The 20,665-nt window shown below is 34.9% G+C and overlaps 1 protein-coding gene across 2 annotated transcripts; it reads right to left on the bottom strand.

The window, feature by feature from the left end:
• Nucleotides 1-1,298: 1,298 nt before the first annotated feature.
• Nucleotides 1,299-1,930, bottom strand: LOC114903002 (60S ribosomal protein L15-like). 2 transcript variants are annotated; one of them, XM_029235799.1, is made up of 2 exons: nucleotides 1,555-1,930; nucleotides 1,299-1,455 (listed from the first exon to the last, which is right to left on the bottom strand). In XM_029235799.1, the coding sequence occupies exons 1-2, from the start codon at nucleotides 1,912-1,914 to the stop codon at nucleotides 1,300-1,302; spliced, it is 516 nt and encodes a 171-aa protein (XP_029091632.1). In that variant the 5' UTR covers nucleotides 1,915-1,930; the 3' UTR covers nucleotide 1,299. The 2 variants fall into 2 exon arrangements, with proteins under 2 accessions (XP_029091632.1, XP_029091631.1); XM_029235798.1 differs by having other exon boundaries at nucleotides 1,299-1,930.
• Between the last annotated feature and the right edge of the window lie 18,735 nt (nucleotides 1,931-20,665).

Here is a 20,665-nt window from a genome sequence, read left to right on the forward strand (position 1 = left end):
GGTATTTTACTCTCAGAAATATTTGTAATTTAGTGGTGTGCTTCCCATATAATTAGAAAGAAATCTAAAGTCTGGGTGGAATTACACAGAATTAGAGCTATCACCAACCCAGAAAAAATTGTGTTATATTCCAGTTTTTAAGTCTTTACCTTTTTTTTTTTCCGGAAACCAACTGAACTTGTATTGACACCAACTACACGACTCTTCTTAGTAGCCTTATGGGAATGGATAAAGTGGCTTGACCCAAGATAACACTGATTAGACTTAGCAATGTTACTTTTAAATAAAACCAACCCAATTTTCCCCAAGGTGGCTTAGATTTCATAATGGGTCACAAACTAATACTAAAAATAAAACATTTAAAAATTTGACCCAAGCCCCTTCTATCCTCCCACACTTGAAAGGGACCTTATGAACAGCAATTTCCCAATCGTAGCATCACTAGCTTACAAACCTTAGGGTTAAAAACTCCCTCCTCATTTACCCAATGTTCAATTTCCATCACTTTCAATATACACTAGTGTAAATACCATGACTATTTTGCATGAAGTTAAGTATTCTACAGATCAGAGTCACGGGATTGAACCAGGAGCTCCCACCTTTTATGGGAACTTCAGTGGTACCATCGAGGTCAAGGCAATTTAATTTAGGTTAACCAGGATTTGTTTCAATTTGTAAGAGAAACATCTTGCAACAGGTTTATTTAATTCTCTTAAAAAATGGTGGCATTCCTTTACTTTCTGCCTTTTGGCAGCAGCAGTTACATATATGGAGTAGCAAATTAAGTCTAAAAACATGGGCCCTAGTCAACTTTATTTTTCGGCATTATGATCATGATAAAGGATCACGACATCCTTCACATTTCCAAGGAAAACCCAATTTAAAGTTTTTCCTTGCCAAATTCCATAAAACAGCCACTTTAGAGTAAACCAGCAGAGCATTGCATCACCCCAATAAAGCTGTAGGTTTCATCACATGCACCAACAAATCTACATGGCTAGTTTCTGCGCTCCTCTTTTACAGAATTTTACACCTATTGTTACCAGACAGCATTTTAAACACGGACATATCAACTGCCTAATAAAGCAAAAAACAAAGGCATTTTTCCCTTATTAGAAACAAGACACACCATCACTTAAAATCTTCAAACATTATTGCACTTCAACTTTCAGAATTTGACAATGTATTCAATGAAGCAATCTGCAGACAACTAGTTTTAACAGATTAAAAAACACTTTTAAGCAGACGTGGATGTCCTAAACTGTTTATTAGGTAAGGATTTTACAAACATTACTTATATTAGCGGTAGCGGTGGAGCTGGAGAGTATTGCGCCTTCTCCAGGCTGCGCGGCGAGAACCACCGATCGTGTGGTGGAACTTGTGGCCCTTGCCGAGGCCGCGGCTCTTCCTGCCGGCAGACGTCAGACCCCGCATCTCCCTGTGCTTGTGGACTGGCTTGGTGATCCACTGGGTGTCAGGGTTTCTTCTAATAGCTTTATGGAAGGGATCAATGAGGAAAACCTCAAAAAATTTGTACGTAGAATCTTCACCCACCCAGTAAGAATTCAGAATCCTCAGGGCCCCACAGTGGCGCCCCGCTCGCTCCTCAGCAACAGACTTAAGGCTCCGGCCAATCTTGAGCTGGTTGACGCCATCGTGGACGGGCTTGCCGCAGGTGGCGCCCTTCGGGACCGGGCGTTTGCGGCCACCGCGGCGCACGCGAACGCGATATATCACATAACCTTTCTTGGCCTTGTAGCCCAGCCCGCGCGCCTTGTCGGGCCGGGTGGGGCGCGGGGCCCGGTGCAGCGCCGAGAGCTGGCGGTACTGCCAGCAGCGCACCCTGAGCAGAAAGCGCATCACGTCCGACTGCTTCTTCCTCCACAGCTCCTGGATGTACTTGTAAGCGCCCATCTCGGCTCACCTGATGGCTGCCGCCAAAGGGAAAGGCAAGTCTTTACCTTTTAACCGGCTTCTTCTCAACAATGTATGAGTAAACGGGTTTAATAGGTAGTCTGTTGTTGTTTTATTATACTTATGAGACTTAGGGAATAAACTGTGCACCTCTAGAATTACAAAAAAGTATGAATAATAATTGTTCAATAATTAGCAAAGATCAAACTAACAGCATAAAAAACGGTAGCAGACTATACAAGTTTTATACAGCGCATACACTGTCCTAATGCTTACCACATGCTAGGGACTGTTTGGGTGTTTTACACACTTTAAAATAATTTAATTAACATATTAACCCTAAAAAGTAAGTTCTATTATTATTCCTATTTTACATATGGGAAAACTGAGCCACAAAAAGGGTAAGTAAATTGCCTAAGGTCACACAAAAAGTGTTAGTCTGGATTCATACTCAGATAGCCTGGCTGCAAAATCCATGTTCTTAAATTCTATTCTATGCTACCTGCCTAGCATTGAACAAAAACAAGATAATACAATTAGAAGAGGAATGTTCAGAAATAAAAGGAAAAAGATGATAATATGCATCTGAGCAATCACCTACGCTTTGAAACAAAAAGATAAGCATTGATGAATATATGTGGTCAATTTCGTATGACTGAAGTCAGTTCAAGGGCATGATGTCTCCGTAGGGGGCTGCAGTTTCAGACTAACATGGAATGTAGATCAGGTTTACCGGCTGTATATTTACATGAGATACTGAGTTGCTTTCCGTGAAGAGAGAGGCAGCCTGCCTTAATATGGAGCAGTTAAGAGCACAGAGCTGGAGCCAGCATGCGTGGGTTTGAAGCTTGAATCTTTCTTTTATTAGTTGTGTTACCTAGAACAAGTTAACCTTTCTCTGCTGCGGTTTTCTCATCAGTGAAATGTGGCTAATAAGAGTACCTGATTCTTAGATTTGGAATAAGAATTAAATAGGTTAATGTTATAAAGTATTTAGGATAGTGTTTGGCACAAATTGTTTTATTAATGTTTTAAGTAAAGATGAATTTGGTGGGATTAAACTTGACTCCATAAGAGTGTTAGGCTTGGAGAGAAGAAATGCTATGTGGTTTTTAGTGCTATGTGGTTTGTCACTCGAATCCTTCACCAGCCCTCCTCATGAACTTATGTGTAGTTACTAGGAAGAAAAAAGTAATCTGTAATTTAAATCTACAGCAGTGGTTTTACCAAAAATTTGGTAGAATTGGGGTGAGGGGTAAAAGTACCTTTACCAAAGTATTAAAGAAAAGATAAATAATCATTAGCTTCTGGCTTCAATGTACCAGATATGTGCCTAGTACACTGAGGTGTGGAACACCGCAGAAGGGCATACATGAACCTAGTTGAAGTGTTGGTGGTACTGAGAGAGAGATGGCAACACACCATTAGTAGCAGCAGCAGCAGTGCTGCCCAGAGGTGGACAGTGCAGCATGAAACAACAATGGCTCTTCCCTGCAACAGTGAGGGTGGTCAGAGGGTCAGGGCAAGTATTAAGGCTGTAGTGTAAGTACCACTTGGAAAAAGTTGGACTTTGCCGGCCTCTTGTAAGAAATTTAGTAGAGAAATCCCAAAACACTCGGGCACTAACTCTACTGTATATACTTAGGAAGATAATGAGTAAACACAAATTAAAAACAGGTTCGTCCTTTTATGTAGCTTTCAGCTGCACAGGTATGTGGATATCTGGCTTTGCGATATTTTCACCTAAGATCATCATCACAGTACTCATTCCCATCAGGTTTGTGTAAACGTTAATCATATCCTTTTTTAAGTTTAGTATTAAAAATCATTTTCTTATTTTAGATACTGACATATTAAAGGCTTCATTTTGTAGTTCAGTTTATCTGATTTTATAGAATCTATTTCAATGTATTCCTTAGCATTTAAGTAGGAAAACATTTGAAGAGAGTAGTGTTGCAAAAAAAAGTAAATGTCTTAAGAATATGAACTAGTCTTTTTAAGCACAAAGGGAAGAAATAAGGAAGTGAAAAAGGGCAAAATGGACGAAATGTGAGCCTCTTTCCAAAGACTTTAGAAGGTGAAAACAAATGGTTAACAAAAACTTCACAAAATAATCATTAAGTGTTATTTGAAAAGCTACTCTTTGATCCTTGGATCCTGTTCGTAAAAGCTACTACACTGTGATAAATATTCTTTATGTGTCTTTACGTGTAAACATTCTTTATGTGTCTGCTTGCTTAACACTTTTTCTCATATATTAAGATTGATAGTTTGATGACACTCATAGTCTCAACTAAAATGACAGTGGATCTTTTCTAGGTTGGAGAGAATTCCTTGTTTTATTATTTCTGGGTATTTTAAATGACGTGTTTGGCTGATATATTAATATTCATTCATCATTTTAAATATGTTTCACTTTATATTTTTTTCCTGATGACCAGTGAATTTGAAAAGTAAAGAAAATTTAACAAAATAATGAAACAAAACAGAAACATTATCCAGGATTCCACCATTGACAGGCAAAAATATTTTCTACTTTGACATTTCCCTCCAGCTTGTAAGTTTTAAGATGACAAATAATAGTACAGGTCTCTCATTTAAAAACAAATAAAATATGATGAAGACAATTGGTATTCAGGTGCTATAATTTGAGACCCAGAGGCCAGCAGTGATAGCCGCATGTTTGAATCCTGGGTCATAAATGTAACAGAGATATGTATTAAGCAAACTGAAAATATTCAGCAACCAGAAGGCTGGCAGGTCGGGATGGTTGGGGGCTGGTGGTTCGAGAGCTATTCCTCCTGCTGGTTTATCATCTACACTTCAGTGATCTTTATGGAAATGACCAATAAGACAGATTCGTACAAGTAAGTCCACTGAGGTAGTTCTTAATACCCATTCTTATCAAATTGAATCACCATGGAACTAATCTTCTGCAAATTATTTCAGAGAGATGACATTTTATGTGCACATTAAAGCTTCCTGGAAAGGGTCCATCAATCTGGAGAGGGGCACAGATGATTCCTGTCAGGTTTCAACTTGGTATTTATTAAGCTAAGTCTGTGTATATCCTTTAATGCTGAGTGAAACATGGCCATCCTTAACTGACTCAAGGTAGAGGTAGTAGGAGAAAACAAAGCAGCTAGGAGAGATGAGAAAATACAATTGTACTTTAAAAAAAGTTAGAATACATAAGTGTATTTAATAACAGTTTGTCAGCACTTTGACTTCAGATAAATGTGGAGATGACACTGATTCAACAGCGTTTTAAAAATGCAGCTGTCAGTACTGACTTTTGCTTTGTAACTATTTACTTCAATTAATTACACTTTCTAAATGCCAGTGGAAAAAAATAATTATTGCGTGAACACAATAAGACATGACAGTAGAGAAGCAAAACCTCTCTAGGTATGTCTGAACATACAACAAACAATAAATTTATCTAACATAATTTTTTGAGATTTAAATAACACATCTTTATGGCTATACTATGTGAAAAGTATTACCTTGGGCAGTGTAGGGAGACACATAGATATATAAGACATAGATATTTTATTTAGCACCAGAAGTTCAGAGGGGAGTATATAGTGGGGGTAATACTGGGTAGCAAGACCAGAGGTAGAGACACCATTTAGGATATTATTATACACAATCAGATCAATGTAATTTATTCAGTACAACTTTATAGATTATATCCTATATATGTTCTATCTCTTTTCCTTTCTGAATCTCCAAAACAATCCTGAGATATGTTCATTATTACCATTAAACCTGCTATTCAGGAAGATACTGAGGTTCACAAAAGATGCATACTTGACAAAGTACTCAGATAAAATGTATTACGATTTCTGTGGTTTTTACTAAATTCAGGTTTTCCATTATAGTATGGTATAAGGTATCTTTCAGTATATGTCTCATCCACACTTGATGATTTCAATTTAGCTAACCATTTACCATATATTCTCATTTTCCCCATTTCTGATTATTGGCAGTGTTGTTATGCAAATATAGACTGTGATATATATATATACACACATATATACACACATATATACATATATGTGACTATATATATACACATATATACATATATATGTATATATATATACACATAGGAAGAGAGAGAGAAAGGAAGGTGAAATAACAGGTAGCAAAAAGTTTCCTGACGTTAACTTGAAGAAAGCAGGGAAATGACTTAAAAGAAAATGTTACTACTTGATGATATTTAAAGTACTGAATTCAGGTTTGGGATTTTCACAATTAAGGAATGGTTTTCATTGAAAAATACAATGAATTTTGTTTATGAGATATTACTAAGCATTGTGATTTTTATTAGAGATCCTATTCAATTCATAAATGCCAATAATATTCTAAGCTTATAAGCTGAATATATAATGAAAAGACATGACAAGAATCAGTAATAAAGTGTTTTGCCACCAACCTCTGTTCATTACATTTCCTTAATTACTACTGTGAAACTGTTCCTAACACTTCAGGTAAATACTAGTTTTGTCAGGTGAAATAAAGCAAAATGCAGGAAGCTGGCAGGAACTCTAAAAATTAGGTGCTTCTCTGAAAATGTGACAGTGGTGAAGCTATGAGAACTATGTGAAAAAATGTAATCATTTTGGTTTTGAAATTGCCTGTCACTCACTACTCTTGTGCCTTATTAGCAAAACTTTGGTGCATGTCTTACTTTTAATGTCCCAAGATACTATAGTCCTCTTTTATAACATTTTAAAACCACAAATTAAAAAGAAATGCATTGACAATTTTTTTTTGTAAAGAAAAGTTTTTTCAATTTTTTTTTTAATTTAAAAAGGTTTTTGTTCTCAGATGGTTTATAAACATAAGCATTGCCCTTGTTCCCCAAGTCCAATCTTCATTTCACAAATTCTGGTTTCCAGAGATCCTCCCCAGGCCACTTAATCTCCACCACCAGTGTCCAGTGGGAACTGGACACTCCAAATTTGGAACACAAGTCAACTAACAGCACTCAAGTTTGACTGTGTTCTTCATTTCACGGGCTTTTGTGAGCAGACTTTTCTTAAAATGTTTTCTTAAATATATTTGCATGGTTGAAAACTTTCAAACTAAAGAAATTAGCAAAGACCCAAAAATTGCATATCAGCCTACCACTCATAGATAATGACTTAATATTTGGTATGAATACACAAGCAAATAAATAGGAAAATAATGAAATGGTTTTATTTGTTTTTGTTTTAATGCCTATATTTTAACTTCATGTATTGTCAGCATTTTGCCAATTCATTAGATATCCCTCAAATTTTTAATATTTGATTATATGAGCCCTTTATGAGTTGGACATCTCTTTACCTGTAAGCTTTTTTTGCAGAGGCTTTGTACTCCATATAAGCCTTTTTTTTTTGTAGGACACAGCTCCCGGAAACTTCCTCAGTTAGCATGTGAACAGACATGAGGAATAACTGGAGACTGCTCATTTTAGAAATCTTGACTCTTCACTTTTAAAATGTTTATTCAACAAACCTCTTTATTTACTTACAGAGAGATGAGAACTCTTTTATTTTCTTTTTTTTCTGGTTTCCATTTGACGAAATTTCATGTCACAGCTCTTGATCTCCTTCATTTTTGCTCATCATAGGATCTTTTAGATATTTATGCTTGATATTAGCCATTCCACAACTTGCATATGGTTTATTAGTTAATTTGTTTCACTATCATCTAGCAAGCACTGAGTATCATAGAAATTTATATCTTTATTGCTGAGTGCAAAATACCACACTGCTTTTTAATTTGCACAGCTTTGAATGAGATTGGATATTGTTAATCTGTTTATTGGCATTTATATTTATTGTATGTGGATAGGCTATTAATGTCTTACATGCATTTGAGAGAAACTGTACTTATTTATTGATATGTAAAAACTTACATATATAAAAACTTAGATATCAATGCAGTTAAATCTACATCTGCTATATTTATTGCAAAGATTGTTTTCAGTTTGTCATTTTTTTCTGACAGTTTATAAATCTTTATGCTGTCACATATATCAAATATATACAAATATATCAAAAATATCAGATATTCTTTAGAAATTCTCTCATTAATTTATATTTAGAAAATGTTCTAAACTATAGTTAGCTAGATAAAGGAGAGAAAATTTCAGGTACAGAGAATTAAGTTTAATACTCGGAGTTCTTGACAATATAGCAGCATTATGCAATATGGCTTTATGAATATATTCCCAGTCTTTTCCATTTTTCAGTTCCACTTAGGGAATCATTCTGATTTTTTAAATGTATATTCTTTTTTATTTCTATGTGTTTTTGTGAAATATATATATATAATTATATATAGTTTATATAACTTACATTCTTTAGCTTGCATCCAACATATTTACTTATCTATTTCCCCAAGAGGGTCACCCAGATCGCCTTCAAAACCCCACTAACTCAAACAGTGTGTGTGAACATCATTAAATTTGTCTCTACGGATTTGTGTAGGAATTTCCTTGGCATATATAACCAGGACAAGGACATCTGAAACAAAGAGTACGTGTTTATCTAATTTGACTAAATATTGCTGGATTACTCCCTAGAATGAGAATGTATCAATCATCACTTACACCTTTAGTGTATGAAGATTCCTGAATGCCCACTTATCTGCCTATACTTATGTTATTAGATGTTTTATTTTTGCCAAATTTCTGGGAGGAAAGTTATATTCCATTGCTGCTTCTGTTTGCATTTCTCTAATTTTAATGAGTTTGACCATCTTATTTGCCTTTTGGTTGTCCCTCTCTGTGGATTTCTGTTCATATTTTTGCCCATTAGTTCTCTGAGGTTCTTCTTGTCCAGCTCCATGTTGTGTGAATTTTCAGAAGTTCCTTTAACTGCTCTGTTAGTTACAAACATTGAGAATATCTTATCTAATTTGTCTTCTTTTTGTTTGTATCTCGTAATCTTTATTAAACATTAAATTCTTAATTTTGTTGTGGTTCTATTCACCAATTTTCTGCTTTATAATTTTTGATTTGGAGTTTATCCATATGTTTCATTGCGTAGTTCACTAGGAGTATATTTCTTAAATAGGAAATGAACTTTACCAGAAGTTTTTATATATATATTTATTGATGTAATAATATGTTTTTTCTGTTTGGTCTGTTGACTTAGACCATGTATGTACAACATGTTGAGTGATCTTTGTGTTTCTGAGATAAGGTATTTGATCATGAAATATTACTTTTAAATACACCGTTGTGATTTTTAAGCTAATAATTATCTCCAAGTGATACAAATTTATAATTTTCTTGAGTTTTCTTTATCTAGCTTTCAAATACAACAGTAATTTTATGAAATGAGTGGGGAAATTTATTCTATTTCTAGTAATGATTTTAATTTTCTTAATTACTTAAATTTCTTTATTGAATTAAATTATGTTAATCTTACAAATAAATATTTAATCTTCCTGAAATTTATTTCGCAATATAGTAAGATGGTTTTTTGTTCAAATAGCCAAACATTACATCAGTATTTTTGAAGGAATGTGTGATTTTCCATTCATTACTGACTCCTTTTTTATGATATGTTGAAATCTTAAATATACTAGAAACTATTTCAGGTCTATGTAAATTGTTCCATTGATCTTTCTGTTGATTTTTGTGCCAGTATTGCAGTGATTTTCAAAAACATTGTATGGATATTATATTTTAAATTTCTTTGCATATCTAAAATATTTTCAATTGTTTTTGAAAGTATAGAATAAAACAGCTATAATAAACATGTTTTTCTGCACAATTGTTATTATCAAAATTACTTAGAAATTATTTCACTGGCTTCAGGCATATAGTGATAAGAATTTTGAGTCTTGTTTTTACTAAATTTAAGAATGATTACATAATGTTCCATAAAAAATAATCCTTTCAGTTATCCTAGTTAAATTTCCAGAAGCATTTTATTTTTTTCAGTTGACAATACTGTCCTTTGAAAATTCTCTTTACTTGGCCTGTGTGACACCACAATCTCCTGGTTTTTCTCTTGCTTCATAGATGACTTTCCAACTTCTTCTAGGTCTGTTTTTAGATCTTTCTTTCTGTCTGTATTCATTCAAAATTTCATTATTCCTCTAAAGGCCTCAATCCTTGGCCTTTCCTTTTTTTTTTTTTTTTACGGTACACGGGCCTCTCACTGTTTTGGCCTCTCCCGTTGCGGAGCACAGGCTCCGGACGTGCAGGCTCAGCGGCCATGGCTCATGGGCCCAGCCGCTCCGCGGCATGTGGGATCTTCCCGGACTGGGGCATGAACCCGTGTCCCCTGCAGGCAGACTCTCAACCACTGCGCCACCAGGGAAGCCCCTTGGCCTTTCTTATTCTTACCTTACACTGTCTCTTTGAGTGATCATATCTAGTCCCATAACATCAATATGACTATTATTTACAAATGTATAGCACCAGTTTAGAACCCCCTTTTGATTTCCAAGAATCTGACTTAACATACCTTGATGTCTCACAGGAAACTCAAAATCTTGTCTAAAACTGATTTCATAATTTCTCCCTAACCTCAGAACAACACGACACAAGAGTGCTCCTCCTTTTCCTGGGATACCTGTCTCAGTCCAGTATCAAAACCACCTAATAGTTCATCCCAGAATGTCATTAATGTCTTCAATGATATTTCCCTTTCCTTTAAGTACCATCACTCAATAGTCCTTCAAATACCAAATATTTTTAACTCTCTCTTGAAACATTTAATATGCCCTTATTTTTCCATGTTTAACTTTAATACTTCAGAATTGTTGCCATCTTTTTTTGCCTGAGCTACTGTAGTAACTCTCCTAGGAGGTTTTTCCACAGTGCTTGTCTCACTACTGTTCACTCTTCTAGGGGAATATACTGAGAATATATAGTTGTTTTACTCCAATGCTCAAAACTCTGTTCTGTAGTTTTCTGTGTGTTCATATGAGTGTTTTTTAAAATGTCCATTTGAAGATGTTTATCATGACATTCTTTGCCAATAGACAGATTATATTAACTTCCTTTGACTGTTCTTATAGAATATTCATTAAATATTCTAATTTTTCAGGCTTGTAGATGGAGAACAGGGTACAGTATACACTAAGATCCCTAGGTTATAGTAATTATACCTCCTGTGCAGTTCTGCTGGAGTGAAAAGTTTATCTATACTTTCCCCTGCCTAATCCTCTTAGCTTCAGGAACCTTGAGTGCTGTGGGCAATTTAGAAAAATAAGATGTAGTTTGAAAATTTTGAATTTGCAAAGTACTGTAAGAATAATTTATAGTAATGAGTTTAAAAGTTGAAGGCAACTTTTTATTGCCTTCTCAGCACCTGCAAAGTGTTTTGTACCAGTGAATTTTTGCGAAAATGCAGTGTGGTACATTTTAAACTGACTAAAGAATACTCGAACTTCTTAAAAAAAGAAAAAAAACAAACAAAAAACCCAAACTGACAAACAAACAAAATCCAAACTCTTACTGATAGAATTCATGAACAAAAAAATACTAAGTAAAACTACTAGCATATACTAATACTCCTACAAGCATTCTGTTTATTTATGCCCTTGAAAGTAGTTTACTTCTAAGGTTTGAATCTCAAACCACTACCCTCCTTAGTTTCTGCCTCAAAGGAAGTTGGTAGAGTTGTCTGTGTGTGTGTGTTTTTGTTGATGATTTTATTTTTTGTCTTGTCAGCAGATAGCACTCATATAGAGAAGGTAGGCTGAGCAGGCTTTAGTTTTTTAGCTGTTATAGAAAAATTAGTAACCAATAGAAAAATAATTATAAATGTTCAATAAATATGAAAAAAATCTCACTCCTCCTTAGATAAACATTTAAAACATATAGCATTATTTTTCTACCTAATATCTTGGAAAATATTTCAGAAGTTTGTCTTTTGGCAAAGGTATATGAAAAAATAACTTTTGGACATTCTGTGAACTTGTAAGTCCTTGTCAACTGTCTAGGAGGGAAATACGTAATAATTTATCAAAATGTTAATTGTACTTTTTAATATATACAAGAAATTTCACTTCTATTATTTATACTTAAGATATATTAATACAAGTGTGCAAACATACATGTGCATGATGTCTTCATAAAGTCTTTTGTTATTAAACTATGAAATAATTATATTTTGGAAGCTACATTGAGTAAAATGCAGCTATTGCTTTATAGAACTATCAACATTTAAAATCCAACACACTGAGTGTATATAAATTACATCGGAACTGTTCATTCGAAATTTTCATATAGGACTGTGCACAGCTGTTATGCCTGAAGGTCAGTGGAGAGAAGTTATACATCCTTTTCCACAGTCCGGTCTTTCTCATCGTAGCAGCTGTCAGAAATCAGCCTAGCTACTAGACAGCTACTGCTGTTAAAATTTTAAGGACTGTCAGAGACACTGGTTATCATGTGACCTTTTTCTATCAACTCTTTAACAAGGTGTCATGATGCCTTCAGCACTTCCATTGCAAATACTATTAAGAGGCAATAAATATTATCTAGATTTCATAAAATTCATGAAAATGGCATTATTATCTGATAAAAAAATCAATCATAAGAGATTTCAATGCAACATCTAGCAGTAATGCTGATAAAAGTATCAAAATCTCTAAGGTGAACTTGAATAGAAAATAACCTCAGAAGTTCCCAAAAAAGATTTTTGAGAATGTCAGGAGGCAGGGGCATGGACTTTGGGAATTTAATGAATCTCTTGTGTTGCTTTAAATCTGCCCTGTCAATGGGAGTCTGGTCTGGATTTATATTCTGCAGAGAGAAGCAGTAATGACAAATTTTGCTCACTTCCTAAGAGGCAGGATAATGCTTGGCTACACTATAATTTTAATCATCAGAAGGACCCGGATATGTTTCATTTCAACATTGGTTGAGATGGAAAAATTTTTTTTAATCCATTTTGCTTTTTTTGAAGTTGTCAAATTGTTAGTTTATTGTCATTTACCCTAAGGACAGAACTGATGTTTATGCTTCCTATCAATATATACTTCTTGAAGAGACATTTTCGTGCAAGAAAGTAGGAGTGTGTGTGCATGTGTGTGTGTGTGTATGTGTGTGTGTGTTTCTTTTGAAATCTATAAAACTTGATTTGGAATATAGTAAGGGCAAAAATATTCATCTTATACAACTTGGTATGCACTAACCCTGTCTATATACATGACATACATGATATAGACTTTCAGGTTAATTTTTTAATATATATATATTTTGTGTGTGTGTGTGTGTGTGTGTGTGTGTGTTACACGGGCCTCTCACTGTTGTGGCCTCTCCCGTTGTGGAGCACAGGCTCCCGACGCGCAGGCTCAGCGGCCATGGCTCACGGGCCCAGCCACTCCGCGGCATGTGGGATCTTCCCGGACCGGGGCACGAACTCGTGTCCCCTGCATCAGCAGGCGGACTTTCAACCACTGCGCCACCAGGGAAGCCCTATCTTTTAATATTTTTGAATAAATGGATAAATCTGAATTGTTTTTCATGTTGATTTTTTTGATGGTGTCCTCTTCAATGATGTGAGGTCCTTTCTCTCTCTCACTATGCTATGCAGTCACCCCTCAGTTTCTGAGGGGGATTGGTTCCTGGCCCCATCACAGATACCAAAATCTGTAGATGCTGAAGTCCCATGGTCAGCCCTCCATATCCTGGGATTCCACATCTGCAAGTTTAGCCAACTCCCTTGTAAGTGGACCTGCACAGTTCAAACCCATATTCTTGATGTATTCATTTATTTCATCATTTACTCAATAAGCATTTATTACTGAACTAGGTTATAAGGGTAATACAAAAAGAAGTAAATCTCTCACTTAAGATACTCATTGTTCATAAACTGATTTATTTGACCTGTTCATTGGCTATTCATGCCCTCTTACTACCCCTGAGAACTAGTTCTTTTAAATTCCAGTATTTTACCATTTCAAGCTATGGCTTCAAATGAGAACAATAGTTGTTTCAAATGTGTTTGGATACCAACCAATATCTGAAGATGAGATTTTGCCCCACTTTCAGAGAACACCATAATTTTTGAAAGATCTTTTAAACATAATCCATCCATATATATGCACATTTGTAATACTTTTTACTACATAACTATTGAAACATTCTACATATCTATGAAACTACTTGGAAAACATCTTAGCCAGCTTGGAAGGAAATAAATCTACACAATCACCAAGAAAGTGAGAGAGGCTGTAAAATGAAACATATGTTCCGTTTTAGAAAGACTTCTGTTCTCAGAAGGACTTTGTAGAAATATGTCAGAAGAACTTGGTTGAAATAAAATTGTACTTCCTGAAAAGCATGTGTATTAATGAATCAACCATTCATTGCAAAAGTGTCAGTTAAAGGTGGAAGTGACTGTGTGCTTTTTACTCTGAATATAAAAGATGTTCAGTTTAGAATTCTAGAGAAAATACTGATTTATGTAAATCTTTAAGTAGTTGGAGGAAAAAAATCCAAGGAACATCGAATTATCAATATTTTTCATTGTTGTGGTTCATCAGAATATATTCATTTAAAATCGCACAAAACAGAGAAGATATAAATATCCACAAATTTGGTAAGATGTCGCATATCATGGGAGAAAATGGTTCCTTATGGTTGCAGGATGACTTAAGAAGTTAAATCAAAGGATAAATTTTAAATAGCTTTACTAACTCAATGAAACAAATTAATCACAATTCTACTTACAATATTGATAAGAAAAATACCTTAATCTAGAAGTAGTCAAATGTGTAAAACAATGCACAGTATTTCTATGAATTGGGCCTCAACCATTATGCAACAAACATTTGTTTGGATTAGAAAGATAGAAAACGGGAGGTGCAGTTAAAATCAAGTTTTGGAACAATAGAATAAAACTGTGGCTCTTGAAATCACCAATATAACTTTCACCAAAATAATTGTTATTGTAGTTTAAATATAAGATTAAAAATTAGATATTTGTTATTAATGCATGAAACAAGCGAGTCATATGGTATAAGCTACAGCAAACTAAAAAGCCCAGGGGGAAAGAGATCACTCATCATTCAAAGACAAGAAAAGGGTAGTCTCCTGTTTATAGTGGATGCTGACTCAGAAATCAGGAAAGAAGTTATTTTCATTTTGTCTCTTGATATATTTCAGGCTGCTCCCTGATATACATGCAAACCTTTATATACACAAAAAAGAACTCAATTTCTTTATTCAGTCAACTGAATGACAAACAGCTGAATAGAAAACCTCTCTGGACTCTGGGAATTACTAATAGCAACTTGTTGACATACAAGAGAAAGCCAGCAGAAAGATAATTTATACTTTAAAGCAATGTTCCCCAAACCCTATTCCATGAAACAATTCTAGAAACAAAGTTCTGTGAGATTAATGGATGTCACATGAGAAAGAAGTATTCCATTCGGGAAAAAAACACATTTCATATTTCTCCTGTTGGAGATTTCAGCAGTGTATTGGCATTTTAGAAACTGAACTATCTTGCTATAGAGTAATCTATTTAACTTTAACTTAGCATATTTTTCACAAGTTCTTTTGTAAAATATCCAATGAAAAGTCATTTTAGAAAGACTACCCAAGACTTGGAAAAGAATCTGCTACATTTTCTGGCTTACAAAAAGGATCCATAGAAGATACTGCTACATTTGTTTACATAGTATGTTAGCTGTCTTCACTTTTGAAACATTTTGATTATTTTTTGGCTGTTATTATTTTTGTTACCCTTTTAAGGGTGTCTCCTTTGATAGTTCTCCATTGTTTCCCTTACTGAGCTCAGATGGATTTCCCTAGTATTCTGCATCATCCTTGGAACTTTCTCTCACGTGCCCTGTACCAGCTTTTGCTTCCTATATTCAGAGAGCAGGGACAGAAAGATGCCATGATGCCAAAGGAAAAAAATCACATAAGACTAAGACCAGTAGCTGCTTTCAAATAAGACAAACCTACAAAAGATGTGGCTGAATTTACACTGATATACCATGTAAAACAGAAAAACAACAACAGGAAAGAACAGTTTAAAAAAAGGCAAAGTTAGGATTCCTCGGAAATTGGTACAATCTATGACTATTAAATAGATTGGGATTAGAAACACCTGATTTGAGAGCACATTAGTTATAAAGGTATACCATGCTCGTCACCATTTTGTCATAAGTGGAGCTTCCAAATGTTTTATATTAAAAGCCTATCTTGGGCCTCCCTGGTGGCGTAGTGGTTGAGAGTCTGCCTGCCGATGCAAGGGACACGGGTTCGTGCCCTGGTCCAGGAAGATCCCACATGCCGCGGAGCGGCTGGGCCCTTGAGCCATGGCTGCTGAGCCTGCGCGTCCGGAGCCTGTGCTCCGCAATGGGAGAGCACAATAATGAGAGGCCCGCGTACCACAAAAATAAATAAACAAATAAAATAAAATAAAAGCCTATCATATCATGCACCCAAATAAATTCCTGATGTTTCCTGATTTAAATTTAGAAAGAAACAAGCCATTAACAATAAATATAAACAAAACTAACTTAAAATCAATAACTGGGGATTTTGCTTAGATTCTTAACTTTTCACAAAAGAATGTCTATTTTATTATACATTTACATAACGTTTATATAGCTTTGTTTGCAACTTCAACCTCCACCTAAAAATGTTAGCAATTGAGGTCTTTTTTAAAGAGAATGAAGTATTTTCTCTCAAGTTCCTATCAAAAGCCCAGCTGAGAAAGAAATTTAGGAAAATTTTCTGAAAGATGTGCAATCTTTACACCCTTTGCACTATTCTTGAATAAAGCCTGATAATTAGAAAGCCAAATGTTATCAGGTATGATATTTTAGCTTTACAAAAAATACCTTTGGCATGTTGCATTTTTATATTATGTTCTTGGCTGTCATCAAAAATATTATAAGATGAATCATATAAAATATTTCATCTTTTTTGCTAAAAAAGTTTGAATGATTGATTTGGTGGTGCATTGTAGCATTACTCAAGAAATGGAAGAATTAAAGAATTTCTTTTAGACTTTGGTGCTTGAAAAGTTTTGCCTTTCCCAAAAAACTGCAGATTTCCTCCTTTCTGAAAATGTAACCATGGAATACACACATATACGTGTGTGTGTGTGTATTTTTTAATGATAAAAGTTTTGATTTATTGTGAATACATCATGAGTGTAAACTTGTCTGCACCTAATAGCACAGATTCAAAATATGAAGGCAAAAATTATCCAGAAAGGTAAGTTCCTTATAAGGAGGAAATTAAGAACACCTCTTCATTAAAAAAAACACAATAATGATAATGAAAAGCAAAGCAACCAACTAGGGGAAGAAAATTTGCAGTACATCTAACTGACAAAAGATAATTAAGTGGTACATATCAAAAAATTCACACAGAACTCTTAAAAGTCCTTAAGAAAAAGACAAATCACCAATAGAAAACTGAACAAAAATCGGGGACAGGCATTTCACAGAAGAGAAATCAAGAATGTCCAAAACACATGAAAAGATGCTCCATTTAACAGTTTGACAAAAATTAAAAAGGGAACAGACTATATTTTAATCTTTTTTCCCCCCTTTGGCTTCAAAATTGGGAAGCAACAATTTTAACTATTCGTATTTTTAGTCTACTTGTCTACTTAGTTGAGTTCTCCTTCCCAGTTTTCATTACTCCTTATATCATCTTTTGTCTTGATTATTTTTATTTCTTTTCCTTGCAGCAACTATCCTGATCTCTTTCAAAACAAGAAATGCAGAATAGCGATGCAGATTTCTCATAAAGTGAAAAGTTTCAAAATCCCAAAGGATAATATTTTATTTACTGTTTGATGGAAAATAACCTCCAACCTGAATCAGATGTGCAAAGATAAAGGTTATTATTATCTCGGCTTAACTCTTTTTGAACCCCCAGGAATCTCTCAAATTTTATTATAACTGCTTGACTCTTGAAAATGTATATTTCACATCTATTTTAGCCTTTCCCTGGCTCTAATTCCCAGCTCCTATTTTCTTTTCCTTTTTTTTTTTTTTTGAACTTTCCGAGGTATTATAAATTTTGTTAAACTTAGTTCTGTATTTACGCTATTTGGGGGCTTGTTGATTTAATTCCTGCTATAGCTCCTCAGGGTATACTTTACCTTTTTCCCCTTAGAAACCGTAGACTCTTATAGGTCTAAAGCCTGTGTCATAAAAAATATGTGCCAGGGGCTTCCCTGGTGGCGCAGTGGTTGAGAGTCCACCTGCCGATGCAGGGGACACGGGTTCGTGCCCCGGTCCGGGAAGATCCCACATGCCGCGGAGCGGCTGTGCCCGTGAGCCATGGCCGCTGAAGCTGCGCGTCCGGAGCCTGTTGCTCCGCAACGGGAGAGGCCACAACAGTGAGAGGCCCGCGTACCGCAAACAACAACAACAGCAACAACAACAACAAAATATGTGCCAGATATTTAGTGATATTTCTTTATTAGTCAAATAGATAAATGTCTTCAGCTTGTTTCAGTGTTCACTTCAATTAGGCTACAGTCATTGCTTAAGAATCCTGACTTGAGTTGTGTAAAGTTATACTAATTAAGTAGTTTTACTTTTCCTCTTCTCTTTGTTTGAAGAACACTTTTCATAGATCTTTTCTTTCTTCCTTCCCATCACTGAGGTGTGAATTCAAATATAATTCTCTTTGACAGGTCTTCTGCCCTCAGCCTAGCTCATATCAGTTCTCTGAATGACCAGCTCCCCAGTAACCCTCTACCGTGTCTTATTTAATCTTCTTGATAGTAATTTTAAATAATATTTCTTATATATTTATTTGCTTGCATATTTGCTTTCTGTTTCTGCCATTTGAATATAAGCCCTATGAGAACAGGGATTCTATTGTACTTCTCTAATCCCTAGTACCTAAAATAGTGCCTGGCACATAATTGGAGTTTAAAGAACTAACCTATATCCTCATTTTCAATATAATAAAAATTTGAATTTTTTATAATGTATGAATTCGGTACAACAGTTGTGTTCCCTTAAATGAGAAAAGCTCACTGGTGTCATTGATTTAAAACTCGTAGACATAAGCTCAATTCTTTCTGAGAATTGTCACTCAATGGGAGATTATTATCCAAACAGTTTCCTTCACCCCATCCATATTTCTCTATACAAATTTAGGTGAGCAGTACATATACTTAGGAGAGAAAAAATATTGCATTCTTTCCTTACCAAGATACACTAAAAACATTGAGACAAGCAAAATTACATTATCATGCCAATAAATATAATACAGATTAACTTTCCACATTATTTTTTTTAAATTAAATAGACAAATTCCAAAAGCTGAATCACAACTCTCTTTGTGGTTAACCTAGACCATTGTGGATTAGATAATAGTGGCAGATGTGATTTTAGTTCCATCTAAATTTGATCGTTGTTTAAAATGCCTATTCTGTGGTTAGCTTAATGCCTAGGGAGAAGGACGAGCAAATGCTGGCTAGAGCTGATGACAGGGATAAAGGACCAAAATAACACAGAAAGACTCAAGGGGAAAAAAATCTGGCCACCATTCAGTATTATGGCCTTAAAATGTGTACAGCCTGCTTATAACATGGTCTCTTCAGTAATGGAAAGAATCAAATCTTCAGTACAAAAAATATATGAAAGTATTAAAAACCATTATCTTTATATATAAATTATATACTATTGTAGGAATAAAACAATTTCATAATTTCCTGAGCCACTAATACACCTATAAATAGCAGCTTTAAGGGAAGCTTAGTGTTCCCAACAAAAGTTGTATGTGGTAATGGAATTTAGGATTTTTCCTTCCAGATAATCAGTTTTTCCACAACTTGCCCTGTGTTTGATGAGTGACAATGCTAACTATGACAAATTTCTCCCTTTGGTAGTGTATGGGTTGCACGTTTGTAAATGCCTAGGCTTGCCAAAAATGTTTTCTTACTAATCTATTTATTTTCCTTTTGAAAGTCATCAAGGCAATAGATCAGGTTTTTGAAGGGTACTATGGAAGCAAGAAGAAGTAGAATTCTGTCCGAAGTTGGCTAAAGGGAAATCACCTGAAATTGCAAGGCAGTGGTTATTAACTAAATTTCTAAGAATTTCTGTTCTGTTAGCATTTCTAACTCAGACCTTCAAGTCTGGAGCAGCAAAAATAGGAGATGAAAAGCAATTACTTTCTGGCACTCAGGACTAATTAATATAGTCTTTTCTTTTTTAAGGATTTTTAGTACTTTAATGAAGATTTCTTTTTCCTGTTGAGGCTCTTGATCTGCTGATCTGGGTGACTGGGAGGTATGGGCTAGAGGAAAAGCACACAGCAGCCTGGTCAGTACAGTGCTTGCTCTCTTCTCAAATTGCAGTAACAAGGGAGCTGCTGTAGTTGTGGTTCCCAAGGTTTTGCCTGCCTGGTCCCATTCCTGGTACCTGGTACCCACTCCTCTGCAGTGTCTTTGGTGCATGGAATCCAGCACAGAGAGACAAATTTACTGAGATTTCCTTTGTGGCCTAATATGTAGAAGATCTTTATAAATGTACTCTAAGGATTTGAAAAGAGAGTCTAGTTTCTGATTTCAGTATAAAGGTTTTGATTACATTATCTACCTATCTATCTATCATCTATCTATACATATGGGTATGTATGTATATACACAATTTATTTATTAATTATACCTAGCTAGTCATTATGCTATTTTTATCTTATATTTTACTTTTATTGTACACTTGCTCTGTCTTGTACAAAGAGTCTTCTACTACTAATCTGTTTCTCTTTCTGCTATTTCTACCTTCTTAT

This window comes from Monodon monoceros, unplaced genomic scaffold (genome assembly GCF_005190385.1).
Source record: "Monodon monoceros isolate NGI ecotype Baffin Bay Population unplaced genomic scaffold, NGI_Narwhal_1 Super_Scaffold_20, whole genome shotgun sequence".
Lineage (NCBI taxonomy): Eukaryota > Metazoa > Chordata > Mammalia > Artiodactyla > Monodontidae > Monodon > Monodon monoceros.

Excerpts from the sequence above, each read along its gene's own strand:
- LOC114903002 (XM_029235798.1), bottom strand. The coding sequence starts at position 1,914 with ATGGGCGCTTACAAGTACATCCAGGAGCTGTGGAGGAAGAAGCAGTCG.